Source organism: Lissotriton vulgaris, chromosome 1_1 (genome assembly GCF_964263255.1).
Source record: "Lissotriton vulgaris chromosome 1_1, aLisVul1.2, whole genome shotgun sequence".
NCBI lineage: Eukaryota > Metazoa > Chordata > Amphibia > Caudata > Salamandridae > Lissotriton > Lissotriton vulgaris.
In genome coordinates, this window is record NC_141685.1 from 1,817,251,591 (window position 1) to 1,817,275,606 (window position 24,016).

Below are 24,016 nucleotides of genomic sequence, written 5' to 3' on the forward strand. Positions count from 1 at the left end.
TTGCGGAACCCGCTTCACGGGTCCCGCTGCGCACCAGAGCCACAGGGGAGCTTTTTTGTAGCAGCGTGTGAAGGTCCAGGGCTGCGAGCGTGCGGGGCAGGACTTCGAATCCCAGAAGCCCCTGCACACCGCGCCTCTCGTCACCTGGCCGCTCTCCCTGGACAACACGCCCCGCCTGTAACCCTCAAAAGGCTCGAGAGGACTGACCGTCGTGGGATACCTCAGCACTTGTAGCTGATCGTTTGTTGTGGGTCGAGGACTTTGCTTGGACCCCTTTTCTTCCTTCTGCCAGGATTACTACTTGCGGAACCCGCTTCGCGGGTCCCGCTGCGCACCAGAGCCACAGGGGAGCTTTTTTGTAGCAGCGTGTGAAGGTCCAGGGCTGCGAGCGTGCGGGGCAGGACTTCGAATCCCAGAAGCCCCTGCACACCGCGCCTCTCGCACCTGGCCGCTCTCCCTGGACAACACGCCCGCCTGTAACCCTACGGACTACCTATTTAAGGGAAGGTCAGTACCCGCTAAGCGGGAGCGTGCGGGAGCGTCCCGGGAGAAGCCCGGGACAAGGGCGGGACCGTCTGTGGCCGTCAGGGGCCAAAGGAGGCCGGGCTGGGCCACCCCTCTGACCAATGGACTAGATTTATATGTGGGTAAAGTGTTGCTATTTATATTGGCCCTTTGTGTTTAGTAATTGTTATTGTTACCCTAAGGTTTTCATGCCCTTATTTTAATTTAATTTATTTCGTTACTTTTTGTTAAAGGATGTCTGCTTCTACACCAAACTCCCTTCCTGACCGTGTGAGCATCTCTATACTCGGTCCTTTAGATAAATTTTTCGCTAAAGCCTCTAAGGATATCGACCGTGAATTATTACTAGCTGAAAAAAGGGCCGAACGGCGTTTATCTGTAGAGGCACTTAAAAAACAGCCTCATCATGTTACTAAAGGGACACTTTCTATATCCGTAGCAGAACAGGCGGAAGTGGATGCTGACCTTTTTAACACAGATAGCATACCTTTAATTTTTCAGGAAAGTCAGCCTCCCCTGGGGTCTAGGGATACGATTGTGGAAAGTTTGAGCGACTTGCCCACAGTAATATCCAATAATCTTATAGACCTGAATACCCCGCTATCCCCAGAACCTGATTTTCACTGTGCTACTTCCCCCTCCCTGAAGATACAAACAGAGGTCATCTCGTTACCCCCTCCTACCCCCCCCCCACTAAAGCAAATAAGGTACAGCAAGGTCAAAAGCGCAAACAAGGTATATCCTCCCCAGCTAGAAAAAGAAGACGAAAGGGAGGTAAAAATAAAAATAAAAATAAAAATAAAAATAAAACTAGGTTCATCAACCCATGGGAACCCGCCGAGATGGTACCTTCCAGACAAACCTTGTTAGTAGATATAAGTGACAATGTAACAGAGGCAATAGACACTCTACCAACGAACACAGATAGGGAAGACAAAAACATCTCTAGTGCTGAGCTTTTGGAAGCACTCGAAAATATGCTGAAAGCTCTTTTTCTCCCTCTTGTGGAACGGCTAAAAAGGTTGGACAAAAAGTTAGATTGTCTTCTCCCCCATTCCATACCTCCAGAGAATATAATATCAGTAACTCCGGCTACTAAGCCTAGGGAACACATTGTTAGCAAAGATTCTAATCAACAGAATTCCCCTAATAACCCGAAGATCCCAATTGCCAATAAACTCCCCCTCCCCCCACCAGCTACATCGGCAATCTTAGATGCTAAAAACTTGGAAAAAGAAAATGCCCCTGCTATGGCACTAAAGCCTACTCAAACTGATAAAGCCACCACTTTAAAAACAAAAAACACTAACACTAACAGACCCAAAATACCATACAAAAATACGGTACAATTACCTCCAGAGTGTTTCGGCTTTGTTATTGTGTTAACGGGTGTACCGGTACTTGGGGAGGGGGACTTTGAATCAGATATAAGTTTAAAAAATAAAGTGATTCATTGGTTGTGTATGAACAGACCTTTACCTGCATATTTGAATGGGGACATTGTATCAGCTAGAGATGCCAATGGATAGGCATACGTCCAAAAGATATAGACGGTGACTTGATCATAGTGAACTTTAAGGACCAAAGGGTGGTATCCTACATAAATGATTGGTATGTTGGTAGCAATGAGGGTGAAGTTTTCACACGTAGTTTGACATATTTCTACCCGGAAAATATGATGTTTCCTTCAAATAAACATAGGCAGAGATATGGCTTAAACATCAACCATCATCAGAAACCACACACAAATAATCCATTCTTTAACTATCCAAATGGAAACTTTAGAAATCCCAGAAACCCTAGTTTCCACCCTGGAGTAAATTTTCCAAATCTGTACTCCGGTCCAAATAATCATTATCCAACTAATCCTAGAGAATTCTGGAATGTTCCCTTGTCAAATATGTTTTACCCTCTGACTCCTTTGAACTTAAATGATTGACTTCCCCCAACCGAACATCAAACAAGCGGTTCTGACCCAATATGGTGGAATAGTGCACCGAGGTGTAAAGCTCTAGAGATGGGCAATGAACTGGATGTGGGAAATGTTGATGTTGATAAGGATACCCAAATAACTGAACTACAGGAGGTTGTGGATTTGGGAACAAATGCTATAAATGTTATAGGAGCGAAGGAAGGTCAATGTGCCCAACCCCTTCTCCTAGATAGTTTGCAAGTGGAAAAAGACGATAACTGTGATAAGATTTGTAATACTTATGAGAATGTCAGCAACTTTCGTGTACTTTCTTGGAACATAGCGGGTCTTGCCCGTAGATTGGAGGACCCGGCCTGGGTAGAATTTGTAGATTCCTTTGATCTAGCCTGTTTACAGGAGACCTGGAGCACAGTCGATCTGAGTTTAGACGGTTTTCAAAGCTTTAACACCTTAGCAATACCGTCAAACTCAGGTCGAGCTAAGGGTGGACTTATGACAACCATCTCAGTTAAACACAATTTAACAACCGTTAACTTAGTGGTGGAAACACCTTGGTACCAACTATTTATTATTAAGAACCTTTTCGTGGAAACTGTTCTCCTTATAAATTGGTATTACAATATATTTGACCCTAATGAAACGGAAATTATTGATAAATTGCAGGAAGAGATTGCCAATGTAAGAAACAGAGTCTTTCCTCTTCTGATTATGTGGTTGGGTGATTTCAATTGTGAGTTGTGTAAACTTAGTGGGTTTAGAGCTTGTGGGATGATGGATCTAAATGACCATTGTATGGCTCATTTCTCACATACAAAACAAGGAGAAGCCATAAACAGCATTTTAATAAACAATAATCTATGTATCCTTGATATGACTAGTTTCTCGGGAAATGTGGATATACCAACTTTTCAGGGCACAAGGGGTAGAACAAGCATAATTGATTTTGCAATTATTTCCATGGGACTTTTTAATCATCTAAAAGTTTTTAAAATTGAGATAAACCCGGCTAGTGATCATAACCCCTTAACCTTGAGCTTTTCCATTGCTTCTGATCCAAAATCGTTCCAGGAACAACCGATAGTACATACTAAGAATCAGGGTATTACGGTGAAATGGAATAAAGTAGTGGTTGGACAACTGGAGATGGATATTTTTAAGGAAAATATGGCTTATATTGACATCTGCCTTTCGACTAATCCTGACCCAGCCCATATAATCACTAGCTTTGAGAAGCTAATGGAAAATGTAGCCACACACTTATTAGTAAAGGTAGGGGGGAAGAACCGAGATCAGGGGCCTAAATGGTTTAATGCTGAATGCTCTGCAGCCCAAACAACCTTAACTAAAGCATTGCGGCAAAAGCCTAGAGATAGAAATATGGTTACACTAGCTAGGAAACAATATAGACTGGCAATTAGAAAAAGGAAAAAAGAACTCAAATCTAAAGCATGGGAAGATTTAGATAAGGCAGTAGACCTAAGGGACAATAGACTCTTTTGGGAAGTAATAAACAGGCCCTTTTTGAAATCAGGGGACGAAAACACCATTCGAGTTCACCTACCAGAGGACACCTGGGTAACTCATTATAATAAAATCTTTAATCCCAAAGAGATACTATATACTGCTACCCCGGAGGAGGACGACGACCTCTATGTTAACATGGAATCAGCAAAGAAGCTGAGTGAGTCAATAACGCTTGCTGAAGTAGAGCTTGCCCTTACTAAGGGGGCACCTGCAAAGGCCCCAGGTCCTGATTCAGTACCACTAGATCTTTTTAAACATAATCGAGAGTTCTGGTCTCCTTTGCTTATGAATGTTTTTAAGGCATTAATACTTGGTCCTATTCCGACCTCTTGGAAAGAGGCCGTTTTGGTCCCAATTTTTAAAAAGGGTAACAAACATGATCCTAGATGCTACAGGCCAATATCGTTAATAGATTCAACATGTAAATTGATGGGTAGGGTGATATTGGCAAGGTTGGAAATCTGGGCCGAGTTTTCAGGTGTAATTGTGGACTCACAATACGGTTTTAAAAAAGGCAAAGGAACAAACGAGCAGTGTTTGAACCTTGCTTTGATTATGGGCAAGTACATGGGTGCCAAGAATGGTTCTATACACTTGGCATTCATGGACTTGTCCAGCGCCTTTGATACAGTATGTAGGGACAAACTATGGTCCATGATGGATTCTATGGGTTTTGAAGAACCACTGGTTACCCTGCTCCGCAGGTTACACACCGCCACAACGGTTAGGGTCAGATATGGCCGTGGTGGTGAGAAATCGAAACCCATATTATCCACTGAAGGCGTCCGACAAGGATGCATTTTAGCGCCCTTCTTATTTTTGATTTACACAAACGGCTTAGAGGGTTTCTTGTTAGAAACATCTGCTGACTTCCCAAAGATAAATGGAAGACGAATTCCAATGTTGTCTTACGCAGATGACACTGTTTTAATGACACTCACCCCTAATAGTATGCAGATCACTTTGGATGCTTTTGACTCATTCATGGGCAAACTAGAATTAGGTGTTAATTTTATTAAATCTTTTGCCATGACTTGTGGTCCAAAAAATGTAAAAACACGTAAATATGTGGTGAAGAATGCCATCATTGAGAAGGTGGATAATTTTTGTTATCTGGGTAACATCTTTAACAAAAAATTGAGCTGGGAGCCCCTGCTAACAGCACGGGTTCAGAAGGTTGCACAGCTAATTGAAGCTCTCTTCCGCTTTGCCAGCAAATTAGGCCAGCGACGTGTAGCAGAAATGACATTATTATACAAAGCTAAGTGTGTTTCTGCTTTGACCTATGGTTCAGGAGTTTGGGGCTCGCATAATTGCGAAAAAATACAAATTGTTGAAAATAAGTTCATCAAACGTTTATTATCTGTTCCAATGGGTACATCCAATATATTTTGCCATGGAGAAATTGGAATCAAGTTTATAAGTGATGTTATTCACATTGCCCCTTTAACATTATGGGCTAAGGTTTGGCAATCTGAAGAATTGAAATTAACTAAAGATGTTATTCAAGATTGCCTTAAACTTGATTACTATACCCAAATTCCGTGGCTGCGATATGTTAGAGAGACTTTTAATAACATAGGTTTAAGTAAGATGTTCACCAATCCTGAACTGCTTGGTAGTGATGCCAATGAGACTATTAAAAATGCCTTTAGTAATTGTTTAGGTTCTTTAAAGACAACTGACCACGTGATAAGTGTAAGGGGAAAATTAGTCCCCCAGTTCTATTTGTCATATATCACAAACACACAATGGCGTTTTTACCTCACGAGATTTCGCCTTGGCACCTTACACTTTTTGTTTGCTTTCCCAAAGCAGGGTGGCTGGTGGGAGAAGTTACCCTATTGTCCTTGTAACAATAGAGTTTCACAAAATACTCTCCACCTCATGCTTTTTTGCACCTTGTATAAAGCACCAAGAAACACTTTCCTTAAACCATTGCTGGCAACATTTGAAACGCGTTTTTATAAAGAGGCATATGATCATTTGTTATCACTGTCAACTGCACATATCTGTAATGCCGTTTTAAATTTTATTAGATCTGCTCTGGTGATCAGAAAAAGATATTGTTGAATTTTGTTTTTAATAACTATGTAACTATATACTGTGATCTTTTGGCTGATTAACTCAAACCTGTGTTTTTCTTTTAAAATTGTTTATGTATACTTTTATGGTTTCTATATGAAATCGAAATAAAGTTTTTGAAATGAAATGAATGTGTTGGGGTAAATACCTTACAAATTCTGGTACGTGTGGGTTTGGTGTGGAAAGCAACAAAAGATGCATGTTAGTCCCCATTTGGATGGGGAAAATTAATGTCTTATTACTTACCGGTAATCTTCATTACCCCGATTAGGGTCCTCCCCGTCCCAGTCCTAACAACGTGAGGCAGTCCTGCCTCCACCCAGCCAATCACAACGCTAGTTATTTCTATGCTACATAAGCCCCGCCCACCTACCGCCATGCCTGTTATCAACAAGACTCCGACACAAACACAGCAGGAGGGTGGGAGGGAAGAGGATTGGGACGGGGAGGACCCTAATCGGGGTAATGAAGATTACCGGTAAGTAAGAAGACATTACCCCCTCATGGGTCCTCCCCGTCCCAGTCCTAACAACGTGAGGAACTCACAAGCAGAGAACCAATAAAGAAAACACGCAGGACACCAGGGATCCATGCAGAATACAAAACTTTAATCAATAAAAGATCAATGAACAACAGCGTTCAAGACGCCAACAGAAAAACTGTCAGCAGAGGCATGTAAAACATCAAGCCGATAATGTCGCACAAATGTGTGATGAGATTGCCAGGTGGCCGCCCTACAAATCTCCTGGATAGAGACCCCTGCCGCCTCAGCCCGTGGAAGCAGACACAGAATGCGTCGACCGACCCTGTACGTGAGACGGAGGAGGCAAATCCAAAGACTTGTAAGATTGACAGACCGCCAAACGGACCCACCGACTGATCGTGGAAGTGGAAACCTTCTTCCCTTTAGCCACACCCCCACAGGAGACAAACAGGGCAGGAGAACTCCGGAACCCTAGGGAACGTTGGACGTAAATCTGGAGAGCCCTGCGAACATCCAAAGAAGGGGGAACAAGGGAATCCCCCTCAGCAGGCAAATCAGGAAGAATCACCTCTTGCTGCAAATGAAAACTCGAAGAAACCTTAGGCAGAAAAGCCGGATCAAGCCGCAAAATGACCCGATCCGAGAGGAACTGCAAATAGGGAAACGAAACGAGCAAGGCACCCAACTCACCCAACCTGCGAGCGGAAGTAATGGCCAACAGGAAAGCCACCTTAGCGGACAGCCACAACAAATCTGCCTCCATCAAAGGCTCAAAAGGGGGCAACTGTAGACCACGCAAAACAGTAGGCAAATCCCAAGAAGGAATGAGAACAGGAGAAACCGGCCGACGAAGCCGAAAGCTCCGAAGAAGCCGACTAACCAAAGGAGCAACACCCTCCAAGGAGGCCCCAGGACCCCGACAAGCACGAACCGCCGCCCACTGAGCAGACAACGTGGAAGGGGAAAGGCCTTTCAAAAAACCATCCCGGAGAAACTCCAACACAGAAGTAGGAACCCCCAGTACAGGATCCACCCCATGAGAGGAACACCAAGAAACAAAAGAACCCCAATGGCGGCCATAGCACTTAAGGGTCGAAGGGCGGCGAGACAACTGGATGTCACGAGCCACCACCGATGAACAACCCAAAGACTCCAAAGTCAACCGCTCAAGAGCCAAGCCGTCAGCTGCAAACAACGAAGACAAGGCAGAGACAGGAGTGGAAACTGAAGAGGAGATGGACACAAAGGAAGCCGGACAAACCGACCCTTCGCCAGCTTCAGCAGGAGAGGAAACCAAATGCGGCGGGGCCAGAAAGGAGCAATCAACAGGACCAAAACATTCTCCCTCCGAATCTTCTGCAGCACCCTCGGGAGGAGGGGAATGGGAGGGAATGCATACAGAAGGCCCGAAGGCCAGGGAATCGAAAGAGCATCCACCGCCCAAGCCTGAGGACACAGCACCTCCGAACAAAACCGGGGCAGGAGAGAGTTGTGAGGGGACGCAAAAAGATCGATCCAAGGAGTCCCGAACCGAAGGCAAAGGGACAGGAATAGAGGGAGAGAGAGATGGTACAGAACAGAAGATGGAAGGTCGCGGCTCAAAGCGTCCGCATGAAAATTCAACCGTCCCGGAATGTACACCGCCCTCAAGGCCAACAGATGAGATTCCGCCCAAGCACAAATCATGGAGGCCAACAAGTTCAGAGACGCGCACCTGGTCCCCCCTTGACGGTTCAAGTAACAACGAGCCACCTGGTTGTCGGTACGAACCAAAAGATTCGCCCCCAGGAGAGGAACCTGAAAGAACTGCACCGCCTCCCAGACAGCCGCCAACTCCCGCCAGTTCGAGGAACGGGTGCTGTCTCCCTGAGACCACCGACCCTTGGCTTCCAAGGACCCCAAAGTGCCCCCCAACCCCAGAGACTGGCATCCGTCGTCAACAAAAGGGGAGGAGGAAGACAAAACCGCACCCCCTTCTCCAGGTTGGGAGTGCAAAGCCACCAGTCCAAGTCCTGAATCAGAGCAGGAGATAGAGGAATCAGAGTCTCGTAATCCGCCCGGGAGGGGTCCCACCGAGCCAACAGATGAGTCACCAAGGGCTTGAGATGGAGGCGAGCCCAAGGAACCACAGCAGTGGTCGCAGCCATCAACCCCTGGACCCGCAACCAAACACGAGCCGGGGCAGAGGGACGACTCAACAGATCCCGCAGCAGAGCCTGTAAGGAAAAGATCCGAACAGGAGGGAGAAACACCGCCCCCAGAGAGGTGTCGAACAGACCCCCTATGAACTGAAGTCTCTGAACAGGAACCAGATGAGACTTGGCCAAATTCACCTTGAACCCCAGCTCCTGGAACAGGGACAACGTAGCCTCCACCGCCAGAAGAGCCTGAGGGAAAGAGGAAGCAGAGACCAAACAATCATCAATATAGGGAAACACGGAGAAACCCTGATGTTGCAAAACCCCCACAGCAGGAGCCAATACCTTGGTAAAAGTCCTGGGAGCAGTGGAGAGGCCGAACGGCAGAACCTGAAACTGGAAATGCATCCCCTGGACCACAAACCGCAGGAACCGCTGACTGGCAGGATGGACCGGAACGTGAAAATAGGCGTCCTCCAAGTCCAGGGAAGCCAAAAAATCTCCCTCCTGGATGAGGGGAATGATGGACTGCAATGTGACCATCCGAAAATGATCCAGCCGCACCAACTTGTTCAGGGAACGGAGATTCAATATGGGGCGGAAGGAACCATCGGGCTTTGGAACCAGAAACAGACGGGAATAAAATCCCAGGCCCACTTCCTCCACTGGAACCGGCACCACCGCCCCCTTCTGGAGCAACAAGTGGACGCCGGACAACACGGCTGACCTCCGCACTGGGTCTCTTGACAACGGGGTAACCAGAAGACAATCCAGAGGGGGAGGGCCCCGGAAGGGAATCCGGTAACCCCACCTGATGATATCCAAGACCCACTGATCGGAGATCAGAGCCGACCAATGGTCCAGAAACAAATGGAGACGAGCCCCCACAGCGGCATAGTCACTTTTGTCCAGCACCAGAGGGAGGCTGCGGCAGCTGCTGCTGCTGTTGCTGCTGAGGCCGGGATTTATAATGGAACGCGGCCCCCCGACCACGGGCCCGACCACGAAAGGGCTGAGAGGACAACACCCCCTGAAACCCCTGCTTCTGGAAAAAAGACCTCTTCTTAGGAGCAGGCTGAAAAGGCTTCAACAACTTCTTCTCCTCCGCAGAGCGCTGCACCATCGAATTCAAGGCATCCCCAAAGAGACGAGGACCCTCAAAAGGCAGTTTATGGACCAAAGACTTCTGAGCAGCATCAAGACGCCACGGCTTTGTCCACAGAGACCTCCTCCCAGCCACCGCCGCCCCAGCAGCCGAGGAGAAAGCCCACAAGGAATCAAAAGTGACATCTGACAGGAATTGCGCCAAAACCTCCATTTGAGCCAACACAGGAGTAGGGTCCCCATGATCCTGAAGACAGTCAAACAGCCTCTCGAAATCCTTGAGCAGGACCTGTGACGCATAGGCCGCATAAGGGCTAGCACGCACCCCAAAGTGAGAAGCGGCGTAAGAACGCTTGAGAGCAGATTCCACCTTACGCTCCACCGGATCAGACAGGGAAGCCTCCTCCGAAGACAAAGAGGAAGAGGAGGAAGCCATAGAAGACAAAAGAGAATTAACCTTTGGAATCGCAGGAAACTGGGAATCAAAGTCCGCCAGGCGATAATGCTTCCCCAGGAATCGCGGAATACCCTGCTTATCCACCTCCAGCCACTCTTTCGTGATAATATCCTTCAGGACATCATGGAAGGGGAGGTCATCCACCACAGAGGAACTATACTGTGCGTAAAACCCCTCTTCTGACAGGGATTTAGGGTCAAACCCAAGCACCTCACGAATATGCACCAGCATGTCCGAAAAAAACTTGCCCTGGATGTACTTTCCCTTAGGGGAATTGTCCAGCTCTTCCTCATCATCCTTAGCCCGCTTAGCCGCAGGCTCCAGCAGCGCAGACTGGACCGCAGAATCAATCAAGCCTCGCAAATCAGCCCTAGAAATCTGCAAGACGTCGTCCTCCTGCAGATCCGGAATATAATGCTGCTTAGAAACAGCCTTAGCTGGCACAGGAGAAGAAGACCCCTCACTCATGGTGAAAAAACCCAGAAGAAACCAAACAGGAAATCACCACAACAAAGGAAGTGCCCAGCAACCTCCAATAAATACTGCCCCCAATCAACCAATCACGCAAAGGTTTGTTGAAGTATGAAATAAAAAGAGGGCAGCCCTGACGTCTCCACCCACAGCCACAGGTCAAAAGAGAATGGCCGCGGGGGCCAGACGCTGCGATAGTGCAGCAGCGCCGGAACGACCCGAGGCCAGGACACCATCAAAACTCCCCGCCCCAGCCCAGCACATGAGCGGGGAGCGCACCTGACCTCAGAACAGGAGCCCGGCCGACCGGAAAACCGGAGCGGCCGAGCTGTGCATTACAAGATAAAACAACAGTTTAAATGCAAACACAAACGAAAAACTCACGGAACCGCCACCAAAGGAAACTGGATCCAGGGACCGGAACCGGGAGCACCAGCGTTCCGACAGCCGTCGGAGCAGAAAAAAAACAGGCATGGCGGTAGGTGGGCGGGGCTTATGTAGCATAGAAATAACTAGCGTTGTGATTGGCTGGGTGGAGGCAGGACTGCCTCACGTTGTTAGGACTGGGACGGGGAGGACCCATGAGGGGGTAATGACAGCAGATATATGTCAGATCCAATAAATACCGCTCACAGGGCCACTCAAGACTGCTGCGCCCTGGTGCATGTAATGTGATAGCACGGACCATGGTGAACAGCAGCAACATCTCATGGCAATGCGTGAACGTATTAGGTGGTGGCACAGAATAAAGACAACATAGCTTGTTTTTTCTTTCACAGCAAGATTCTATCACAGGGAGCAAGGTTTATAGTTTCCTACACGGGTGTAGAACCGTTCGTTCATAAATTAAATCCACACAATAAATAAAATAACATTAAAAAGGTGAACGTTAGGAAACGTACTCAGTTTTTCCTGGTGAAACAGTGGAGCAATTTGCGTTCTTGCTGCAGCGGTTGTTTGTTGCACAGACGTCCGTCAAACTGCATCCGAGGCCAGCTACAAAGTTATTGTAACCTTTCGTGCATTCGCAGTGAGACTAGAAAACAAAGGTATAAACACATCCATTAAAATATTTTTGACTTTGAAAGATACATTTTGTGATTGTTTTTAATTGTGTTTCAATGATATGGAATAAACAGGTAAACAAGTCAGAGAGAGTTGGGAATACCTATGAGCAGGGCTTTAAGTGGGTCGGGTCTCACCGGGTCTGAGCACTGGCATTTTTTTAAAGAAGGCCTCGAAACAGGTCTCTGTCGGGCTCTGTTTTGTGCCCTTGCACAGGCGGTCTTTTTTTTTCGGACTGCAGTGATAGCGGCACATAGATGTGCGCGTGGTCACACTGCTAATTTCTCATTAGTGGAAAAGTTACTGCATGACATAATGCTAGGGGAGCGTTGTAGGGGAAGGGAATTTCTGAAAGGAGTAATTTTCTCTCTGGATTTCCCTTCTCTTTTTGAAACTCAGGAGCAGCAACATTGTCATGGTGTCACCAGGGCTTTAAGTGGAAGCTCTTTCAATATAAAATACAACAAGCCAGAGTTGTTGCTTATTTATCTTATGCAACTAACAACCATTGACAAAGCCAATAGTCCTAATTTGCGAGACCCCCCCCACTTTTTTTCATCTCACTTAAAGCCCTGCCTATGATTATTTACAAATGTTGATAAATATGGTTCGACTATCAGGAATTCTAGAGTAACTAGAGCTTTCTGCTGAGCATCGGTCTTTGTATTTTATCACAATAAAGGAAGTGTGAGGATGTCATGAGTGGCAGAACATAGTAGTTCAATTTGCAGAACTGACACTCGCCCAGTGCTGTCTTTTTAAAATAAGTGTGGTGCCCAAAGTTTTCCTAGGAACCCACAAGTGCTGCCGAATGCCACTGTTGCTGAATATTATGAGTACCCAGCCTTGATTCCACCTAATCGGATGATAAAACATAAATACCCGTCCCCAATAATGAGTGCCTGTGCCCACTAGCTGTAACCACTGGCACAAATTAAGCACTTTTCTCAACCATTTTCCAATGTGCACTGCTTGTTATTAAGAAGACCTGCCTTTGCACTTTCTGTGCCCGAGGACCTTGTGCTACGCTGAGCACTGTTCAGTGATTACTGGGCCTTTTCTACGCTAATTCCTCCAAGTGTCCTGAAACTGCTTGGTGTTAAACCAGAAAGAGGAGCTGTGGTTTCACTGGACACAAGTACAAGAGTTTATACTTTATTGCTGTTCTGGTAACTGCAGAAAACGCTACCGAGCCATCAGGTCAGCTGGGAAGATGTCTTTAAAATGCCAATGGTTTCGGCAAGTGAGATTTAATAGTAAGGACAGTGGTGCACATGTAATCACTTCTAATCATTCAGCTCAAGGGGGTCGGTGGGTGCTCAGACTTCAGCCAAGGGGACCTAGAAATTTATATCAGAAGTATCAATTCACTTGGTTTCTTCTGACTTCTGACTGGTGTCAATAACTGAATAGGACTTAAAAACCCTGGTGTGCCCATGATAAAGGTCAATGTGTGTCCCAAGTTAATCTTTCTAATAAGTGTCCCTGACATAATGTCATATCCATTGCCTTGTATTTCCAAAATGTGACCAAGCAGACTCGTCTGTTGTCAGCATAACTCTGTAATCTCATTTTAGAACAGTTTATTGTGTTATTGTGAACACAATGTGGAGAAATGTGGAATTAGAATTGGTGAGGTAGATGATCAAACCCTAGCATATAACTTACATATGTGGCTATTTATTAGAAATCCCTTGAAAAAAAGTCAACCTTTGCTAACCATTATCATCTGTGTTTGGAAAAGCTATGGGCAAAATATAGAATGGAAAAAGGGAATGGTATTTCTTGACTCAGAAGACTAATTTCGTAAGCACTTTAGAGAATCGAATGGGAAATGGATCGCGATGGTACTATTTATTCGAGAGTGAGCATAGTCAGTGAGGTAGAAACTGTGATGACTCTAAACTTTACGATTATTATTATAAGAATTGAGGTTCATTTGCATCTTTGGAGCGGATCACATCTGATTGTACGGGGAAAGGTGACAGCTACTTTACATATTGGTGTTTTTTACGAAGCCAATTGACATTTTAAGTGATATAATGAGGGAAATGCTTTGGAGTAAGAAGAAAGAAATAATAGTTTCTAAAATAGTGCTGCACAACCCAGTATCTAGAGGGAGTTTTTGTCAACATTTTAATAACTGGTTTCATAAAGCTTCGTTGGAGTGATTCTCATATTATTTGCAAGGAAACAGAGTTTTGTGCAGATTTCCTCCCACTTTTAGCCTCATTTGGACTATTAGCTGCTGGTTTTCGACTTTGAGAGTGCCAGTGTTCTGACCTATTGAAAAATGTATGTTTCACCCAATTGACAAGGACCGGCTTATTTATAATTCCTTCATATATGGTACCCAGGGTACCAAGGGCATGTAAGGTGTTCACTCAGGGCTGCAGCACTGTTTGTGCCACCCAGCATGTGAAGGAAACAAAATGGACCCGAGTCTGCCACTGCAGATTGAAAGGGCAGGTTGTGAAACTGCTTGTTCGACTTTGCTATTACACCTAATGGAAAAGCCACCCCTTTCCTTAGCGACATATGTAAGTATCCCCTAAGGAAGGCCTATGCAGCCCTATGGAAGGATGGTAGAAGAACATATTATTTTCAATATGTTTTAGCAGCAACACTTCTAACTTGTTGTTTAGCCATGTAAAGGTTACGAGCCGCATTGGCTAACATGGGGTTACCGGTTGGCACCCTAGCCCAGCTAACATCTGAATCAGACTGCCTAACAGGGTCAAGTAAAGTATCAAATTCATTGTGACATTAAATCCAGCCTGATGGCCAGGGCAGATTTAGAGTCACTATTGAAGTTAAGCAACTCCAGCAAGTCCAATGGCCTCACAAATGCACTGACAATTAGATACCTGAACACCTAAGGAGACGTGTGAATGACTCCTAGGCTCAGGAACAAAGGTTGCTGCCAAGGAGCAAGGTTTTGCCTCCTCCCACAGCCACTTAAGATGTTAGCCCAAAGGCAGGCTTAAATGGTGAAGCTGCCTTTGAAGGGCCGCTTGTGACAACATCCCTGGGCAGGAGGCCTTTTGTTCTTGCAGACAATTAGGAGATAGAGCGAAAGAAGTAAAACCTGTGCCCAAACCGGTTATCCCATGGTTATGGAGCCCATTGGTAGCCACAACTCTGCTCCTGGTGACAAAGGAAGGATTGTGCCATGTTGGAAATGTCAAGAATAGGGCACTACGTTATAGCCAGGTGTCACACATCACAGGAGAGGTGGGGACCCATTAGCCCACTAGCTAGTGAACGTGTTGCCCCCTCATGGCACTTTCCTAGGATAAGTAGGGCACCCTTGGACCTATGTTCATTTTGGAGAAGAATAAAGGACCGGACCGAGGAAGGACTGCCCAGCTGCCTTCAGTTTTCTAAAAGAAAGGTTGCACCTTTGAGAGGACTACACCTGCTGCACCTTTGAGCTAGTGAGACTGGGACTGTGCCTGTGGTTTTCGACCAGGGAAAAGTGGTTTTCCCACCTTCGCCAGCTCAGGGACTATGAGTTTGCTGATCTACTGGAACCAGCTCCAGTGACACAAGAGCTGAAGGTGCCCACGTCGACATAGTGATAGCCACAGAATTTGATGTGTCGCTGCCAGTCGCCAGTTACACATAGAGACAGATTTGAGCTAGCCAATAGTTCCACATATGACTGCCGACTGGGGAGTGCTATTTGTGACCAGATTTGTCACACCCAAAGGACAACTGTCTCCACCAAGTATATTTGCTGTGACCGTTGTGTCATGAGATTGTGAGCCCATTCTCCCCTGGATTTCGAGTGGCGAAAACAGGACATTGTGGGACCCCAAGTGCTGTGGTCAAAGTTGCCTGAATCCACCTGTGGACAAAGGGATCAACCACACTTCACCCCCCATCGACCACACAGCACCAAGATCATCCTTTGAGCAACTTTTGCCTGCATCCCTCACGACTCCTTTGATGTGAATGGCAGCTTGTGGTACTGAAAATTCTGGACCCGTGTTATAAACATCGTCGAATCATGACGATTTTAGTATCAGCAGACCGCAAATGGATAGAATACTAATTACACGCATTTTCGTCACTTTCGAGTGACGGAATCACCCTGAAATCAGAGTTTCCGGTCTGAACCCTCAGGTTCCATTTTGTGAACGGAAGCCATTTTGTGATTGCCCTCACATAGGCCCAATGACTAAGGTCAAAAACCAATCTGAAGGACACATACACCTTTGCTGACTCCGCTGTGACCTGGGCAAGCTGACTCCACTGCCTGAAGCCAAACCTGTTCGGCCAGTTCCTTTCCCAGTGGCCGAATGAGATTAGTATCAAGGCTCAACACACCATAAACCTTTCATCACACACAAACCATGCCTAATCTTACACACACCTGTCCCTGTTTCTTTCTTTATGACTTGCTTTACAAGGAGGAGATGCCCGTTTTTATTGGGGGTCCGTCGATATCTGATGAAAGTACTGGACCTTGCCGGGTAATTGATTGTAGACTGAACAAACTTAAATATGGGCTTGTCATCATGACTCTGCTTTTTCTTTGTAGTGAAAATATGTGAAAGGTCAACTGTAAAATAAGGAATGTTTGCCTAAAGCATAATATTTTGTATAAAAAGAGAAGGCTGGCTTTGTAAGTTGAGCAGTCTCCTGAGACCATACACTGTGCTGTACTTCCAGGATATCTGTTACTGGTTGCAGCCAATAAATACGATCTTTGACTTCACCAAGAAGACTCTGTGTTTCTGTAGTCTGAAACAGGAAGGACTCGAAGTCTTCGGGCGTGTTCCCTGGCACCGCTGGGTTCTTAAAAACCCGGTACTTCAAGCTGTCCTGTAAAAATTGAAACTTGCTTCGAAAATGCTCTGAAGGCCAGATAACTATCAAAAGTAACCATACTAGACCCCTAGACCTGTGCCTGGTTGGATTTGGTCATCCAACCTGGGTCGCAGTTGCCAAGCTAACTCTTTCAAACTTTTCCAAAGTTTGCAAAGTTTTTATTGACCAATGCTGGTTTGCGGTTGTATTTATTTCTTCTAAAATCTGTATCTCTGGAACCCTCTGGTCGAAATTGGATATTAAGGACGCTGAAAATTCATAAAAATATGTTCTATCTTTATATATTGTGGTCGTGTGACTTTCTTATTCTGTTGTTTCCTCTACTGTAAAATGCTTCACACTAAGTTCCTTTGCCAAGCGATACTGCTTGCAGTCACAGCTAACCAGGGTTGAGCTAAGGTTAAGTAAACAATACTGACTGAAATCAAGATGGTCTCTGTGAGAGTATTCCAAAATAAGACCCCACAGCCATATCATATTGTACACCTCTCACATTATTAGTTACAGGATTCAAAAGTCAGGGTCCAAAAAAGGTGCAATATTGAGAGTGCCACAGTGAAGTTATTTTAGATATCTTCTCTGAGTGATTCTGGAAGGACAAAATACTGTGCCCTTACTGTGAGGTTTACCAACTTTCTTTGGAAACAAATACTAGTTGAAAGACAAGAGGCATTTATATTGATAAACATGTCCATTTGTGTTATAATTCGTTGTTGTAATGAAATTATAATCACTTGTGGTGGAGAGTAAAGTGTAATGTTGTCTTTTGCTTTTCTTATTTTTAAACAAAAGCGTATCACAAACTAACATGTTTGTTATGCGGTAGTAAAGGCCTTGCTGGCACATATAACATAGGAGGTATCTGGAGAAATTTCAATATTACTTAATGTGTGTTGTTTGGCAAAAAATGTGCATTCAATCCACTGGGCAGAAAACTGTTCTAAAGAATAATTTCATTGATAAAGTTATGGTGATAGGTCAAGTGACATAGCTGTATTCTTATACTCAAGTACTTATGTGCATGTAGTCAATGCTAAGATATAGTTGAAGATATATTTTATCTCACTGAGAGTGAAAAAATGCAATGCACTACATTTGTAAACTTTCCATTGGTACCCTAGAAAACGTGATCTTTTATTGCCCCAGAGCTTTGATGTTTTAATCCGACGTGTACCACAAAATAGGTCCAGATCTTAGATTGTCAATTGTGCAATCTGCCTTTTTAGCTGTATTCTCACTGATTTCAAAGGCAATGGGGGTTTTGTTGGAGAGAAAAGGGTGGGTATTGTAGGATATCAAGATTACTAAGAAACTGATTTTCAGAAAACAGCAGAGCTCGGTGATTCCTGATACTGATAATAAGATTGCAGAACTTAACCTACCTTCTCAGTACAAACAAGTTATATTTGCCAGTAATGGTCAAACAGATTGTTGTGGTATATTTATGCTAAGGCTTGAGAAACTGTTCTTGAGTTGTTAATGTAGATATGTCAATTGGCTACCATGCAGTTGTATGTTCTATGAGTATTTGCTTTTGCCTTCCCATTTGTTTGAATACTTCTTGTGCAATATTGTTGGTTATGTACAGATCGTATTCCTTTGAATGATGTACATTTTCATTCTTAATATTGTTTTGCTGCACTATTTTCTTGTAATTATCTAATAGTGCTGAGCAATTCTGTAAGCATTATTTGTAAAATTAACTAAATTGTGTTTGCATTCTTGCTGGTTTGGAGATATGATGATGAAAACAAAGAGTTCCAGGTAGCAGACAAGGGATCCACCTGGACAAGACATATTCTAGGAATTCTGAATAGCATTGCTGGTTTTCTAACTAGCTGTCGGATGTTTGAATTCACTAAGCACTGGCTGTTCATAAATGAAAGGAAAGTGTATTATTTTGGAATGCATCCTTGTACCCTTGTAGCATAAGGATGTATTTTTCTGTCCCTCACCTTATAACATCCACCATTTCTGGAAAAAGGTCCTCTGGGGATGTATTTATATCTTATAGGCATTTTTGTACCATTTTTAGGGAATCTTATCCAGTTGTGCTCTTCAGCTTAAATGCATTCATTAATTTCTATTGTGAGCAGGGCATGTTCCTTTTGCGTGCCGGACAGCATTTAGTGGTTAAATCAATATTTGCCAACCTGCAGAGTTATCCAATTCATAGTTCTTGCTAACTCACAAAAACGCTATGGGTGTTGCCATTGTTACCAGTCAATAAACTTGCCAGAATTAAATGTTGGATTTTGTCCAGAGGTAAGATTTTGAAAAAATTGTATTTGCTGTAACCTATAGTTTTACAGAAAGTTTAGGTAGCACAGCAAATTGTGAGTTTTGGGTAGGCGAGGTGAGTATCATAAAAATGGTGGAAACATAATCACTCCAGGTTAGGTCTATAATATGTTCATTGATTTAGGTAACTTTATATAGAATTGACATCTGACCCCTAAATTCAGATGCTTCTGGATCTTGAACTGAACCTCTGCCAGAAGGACTGCCTTGCTGCTTAAAGGACTCATCTTTGGACTGCAGAGTTGGAAGGCCTGCTTTTCTCTTGTGCTGGCCTGCTGCCTGGGGCTCTCTGACTCTGCTGAAGGAAAGCTGGACTCTCCAAGGACCTTTTGGCTTGCCTTCTGTTGTTTGAGGCTCAAAGTCAAAGTCTCTACCCCTGCTCCTATGCCTGGCTCACTAGAAGTGGCCCAGATACTTGCATCATGGATTTCAACGCATCTCTTGTCTGTGTGTACCATAACTGGTGCATTGACCAGGTTGCAAGAGTAAAATCTGCACATTGGATCAGAACCAGCGCTCTGCCTCCAGAAATCGATGCATCGAACAATAAATCACAGCCGTTGCAGCTTGGTCAGATCGATGCTTCTCCTCGACTGCATGGCAGATTCCGGCACATCGATTGATGCCTCTCGACTCCAGCACCCATCTCCAGAACTGAAGCATCGCCTTCACAGCGTGGAGAAGACCGATGCATATCGCTGTTTGTGACCAGGAAAGGTACTTAGTTCACTGCATGTGTCCTATGGTCGGCCTGCACTTCCATTAGGTCAGATCGAACTCTACATTTGCCCCGGTCCAGCACAACCTAAGGTAACCTTTTTATCGCTTCTCGCTTCTAGGCGCTTTGCATTTATTCTTTTAAAATTCAATATGTCAACTTCTATACATTAATTGTTTGTTGCTTTGGTCGTGTTTTGTTTATAATAATTCATTTTTATAAACCTGCGTGGAGTCGCTTTGTGGTGTATTCATTGTGTTACTGTATGGGTGTGTTGCACAAATACTTTACACATTACCTCTTTAGATAAACCTGACTACTCTGTGCCAAGTTACAAGAGGGTGAACACAGGTTATCTTTTGATGTGTATCTAGCTTACCCTGACCAGGATTGTGGCTTCTGCTTGGACAGGAAGCATACCTTTGCCAACCAGAAACCCCATTCTAACACAAGGGGATATTTTCCACTTAAACATCCTGCAATAGGTGATACAAATGTTCTTATATAGAAGAGAAACTGAGGGGGAAAATAAGTAGCTTAATGGGAGAGTAAAGGGGATAAGGATGTGAAAATTAAGAATACTGTGTTGTGCAGAAAGGGGAGGTCTGAATAGAGAGTGAGTAGGTTATACCTGTGGATAAGTAACTGAAGGGCACTCTTCATAAGCAAAGCTTCTGCTGGGTTTTAGTGTGCTGGTGGAAAGAGTACATTAGTAAGGTTGTTACCACTACCTTGTATGACCCACAATGAAATGGATGGGTAGATTTGTTTAATCAGGTTTTTGAGAACTGTGTAAAACTTGTGCAAACAACTGGATTGCCGTAGTTGGAGAGTTTGAGCAACAGAATTTAAATGTGACAAATGTATTCATGCATATTGATAGGGATGAGCCTCATGATGTTAGAATCGAACTCTCCAGCGCATGGTATACAGGTGTGTAGCCCTGCCCTGAGGACCCGACTGGATTCCTGACTTTTTGTTGGTCCAAGCTACCACATTAATCCAGCATATGCATCAAGGCCAAAATCTGTCTAAGGTAATGTCAAGGATCAGAACCTGTTCTGTGACCTAAAGGGGTCAAATAAGCTTGCCTTCTTTGATTCCTACCAACTTTGCCTGGGTTGCTGATAGCAAGAGGAGGAGGCATTTTGACAGATTATTAGCCCTAAGCAGACTGGTTTGTGTTCTAGGAGGAGGTGTTACCTACTGGTCAATGCTCACTGTTCATATATTTCATGTATATGTTGGGTAGGCATGTACATAATATATGTGTGGCTTATACCAGATAGTAAGACTGTGAGCCTTGTATGTTTGCTGGGACCCGTGAGATCCATTTTGGATGGACCGTGGTTTAGTATGATGGAGAATAGATACAGCTTCCCCAGAAAGTGGCAGTGTATTGCTTGCATTCATTTGTTAAGAGGATGGACGCCCAGACAATGAAGTGAGAGAGGATGGAGGCAGAGCTGCCACTAGATATTCTATGGGGACCTGTTAGCAAGGGTTTGCTGATTAGATTTTCCTGAGCACTGCCATTTATAATATATGGTAGGAGAGAGGAGAGTCAGCAGATTCTTTTGTCCAAGGTTGGGACATTTATAGCCTGGGGCTGCACAATTTTCGGTCCTTGATTACTACTTCAGGATGACTGTTGATAGACAGGAATAGAGTGTTCATACTTCATTGTGCCTTTTGTTTTGGATACTCCTGCTTAGAGCAGGCATCATCGCTACCTTATGTGAGAGACATCACCTTCCTCCAAACCTGGGTCTCTACTACAGCTAGAAATTGACAATGGAAAGAGAAAAACGCCAAACCGGTTCATAAACTTTAGAAAATGGATCCACTTCCCTTGTCTGGAATGAGTATAAAAGTGAGAATCACACTACCTCACTCTATTGTAGGCCCAAACTGCTTCATTGGCCAAGGAAGAGATTGCTCCACAGAGTACTTCAAGGGGGTCTCTGAGACCAGGGTTAATGTTTGAGTAACGGCCATTCTTCAGATGTACTAAAGTGGATCACAGTCATCACTAGAGCCGGGAACCTAGCCACCAGGCCAGGAGGCTAAAACTGCAGGACACAGCACTGGACTACCAGATGAGCCACACTGTGACCAGCATGACACAGGAGAAGAGTAAGGCTGCCATTTGTGAACCTGCTCCAATGCAGAGGACACCATGGCACAAAGAACAAACATGTCAACTGGATCTGCGACAGTTGTGTCGAGTGTGAATGGGTAACATGAGCCTAAAAGAAAGAAACTGATACTGCCTGTGTTCTGAAGCTTGAAGTCCTGCCTCCCTTAGAGGCATAGCAATACCATTGTGAATTCTTTTCAGCCCAAAAACACAAGAATTGACCTACGGGTTGGGACCGTATAGTGAATTTGCGCTTGCCCTATTACTCCTTTTAAACTTTCATCTCCTGAGATATTGCAGACCTGGTGGATGCCACGATAGATGGTGGGGCATACACTGCTTACCAGAAGTTTGGAAAATTGAATCCTGTATTTACTCCATTAAGGTGTGCAGCATTTCAATTTTAATGTATTTCTCTTTCTTAAAGACAAGCATAGGCCTGGACAAAGCATTATTGTGGCTGTTACATTGCATTGTTGAGTGCCTCCCCGAGAAGCCTTTGACTGCTCGCCCTTGCTATCATGAAAATCAAGTGCAAAGGAGTGTACTTTGCCCAGTTTTCAGAACAATAGTAGAATGCCAGAGACAAATAATCTCACCGACCACTGTTGTGGCACCGTAGTCCAGTCTGGCATGTGGTCTCAAATGGGATATGATATATGAGAAATAGGATAAAGAATCCTTGATTTAAGGTACTTGATTGAGTAAAAGTGAAGGGCGGAGTGTTGTTCCAGAGAGGAAATTCACGGTTTAGAATACTTTGCGTATCACAAACAGGGATGTGCCTCAATAGAGGCAAGAGAGATAATGTAGAGTATATATGTTTGCAACAAAGGCCACGGTGAGGCAAAAGTGATAAATACAATGAAATCAAATTAAATCTGGACTGAGGACAGGATTTAGAGCCACACAATGTAGGGGACTCAAACCTATTGGAAGTGGAAGAAGAAAGCAGCAGGAATAACAATTACAGTAGCAGGAGCAGGTACTGGAACAGTATATAAGGCAGTCCTGGGATTCATAAAGAACAAAGAAAAGTGATCCCAAGGTGTAATCCGTAATAATTAGAATAAGCTTGGTCGATCGGTTATTAAAAGAACATCATGAGTTAACACGTAAAAGTGTATATTTAAAAAAGGTAGATTAAAACTTAATTCATTAATGCATAATATTTTAACCGACACAAGTTAAAAATGAGGGCTTTACATAGTGTTTCTAAATTTAATAACAAGTTTTAAAAAGCTTGAGACTGCATAAATTACATTTTCATCTTCTAACTGTTGAAGTTTCATATATGCTAGTCTACAGGTACGAATCCCCCATGTTTTGAGGACAGGTATCAGAAGGGCCCTACGCGGTCTCTTATAAAAATTACAAAACAGCACACAATGTATATTAGATTGCGTTGAGATGTCATCGCACGGGCAAGATTGATTTTCCGTGGACCAGTCGTTGCAGGTGGGAAATGTGACCAGGCGGAAGAAAGTACCCAATCTCAGTCGGGTCAGCAATGTACGGGCATAGGGACTTAGGTCTAATGTAAGATAATGTTGAAGGCCCTCGTGTTGAGTAATTTACTGATAACTGAGAGATGTGTGTTTCTTTTTCTCAAGGTTCCATCTATCAGTTGCCAGGTGATTGAGGGCCATCTTTTTCAACGCACCTCTTGATATCCCTTCCATGCTGGGCGGATTATGAAAGAATTCAGGATGACCTATCTTCGTGAAGATGTTTTTCACATAGGATAGCCATCTGATGTTGGCTGCCCCGTCCATTGCGAGACAATCTGTTATTACCTCTCTATTTAAAGCGGTCACTATGTTTTATTATCATTTTATTTTACGGGTAAGGGTGTGCTGTTTGAATTTGTGTCCTTTTCGTGTTTGCCTTTCTTCTCTATTGCGTCTTGTGTCAGTCTTTTGATTGTCCAGTGTGGATCAGAATTGGAAAATATTGAGGTAGCAAAAACTGATTTATAGCTGGCATTTGGTCACCCAGCTGACTACATAGAACATAAAAACCTTTTGTTTCCAGCTTTGAGAAAACACACTTACTGCACTTTTTAAAGCCTGAGGGGCCAGACCCCTAAAAGTGGCATTATATCATGAACATTACAAATGTATGGCTTGAGAATCCTTTAATTTGCTTCTATCTTTCTGCGTCTTTAATCTTCCAAGCAAAGCATAGCAGTGAGTACACATATGTGGCGAATACACAAATGTAAATTGTAAAAGT

The 24,016-nt window shown here is 44.3% G+C and overlaps 1 protein-coding gene across 1 annotated transcript in view; it reads right to left on the bottom strand.

The window, feature by feature from the left end:
* STAB2 (stabilin 2) overlaps positions 1–24,016 on the bottom strand; it is an 880,852-nt gene that overhangs the window by 751,835 nt on the left and 105,001 nt on the right. The window contains exon 9 of the mRNA XM_086919174.1: positions 11,624–11,757. Coding sequence (XP_086775300.1) covers positions 11,624–11,757 — 134 coding nt within the window. The remainder of the gene's footprint in view (positions 1–11,623; positions 11,758–24,016) is intronic.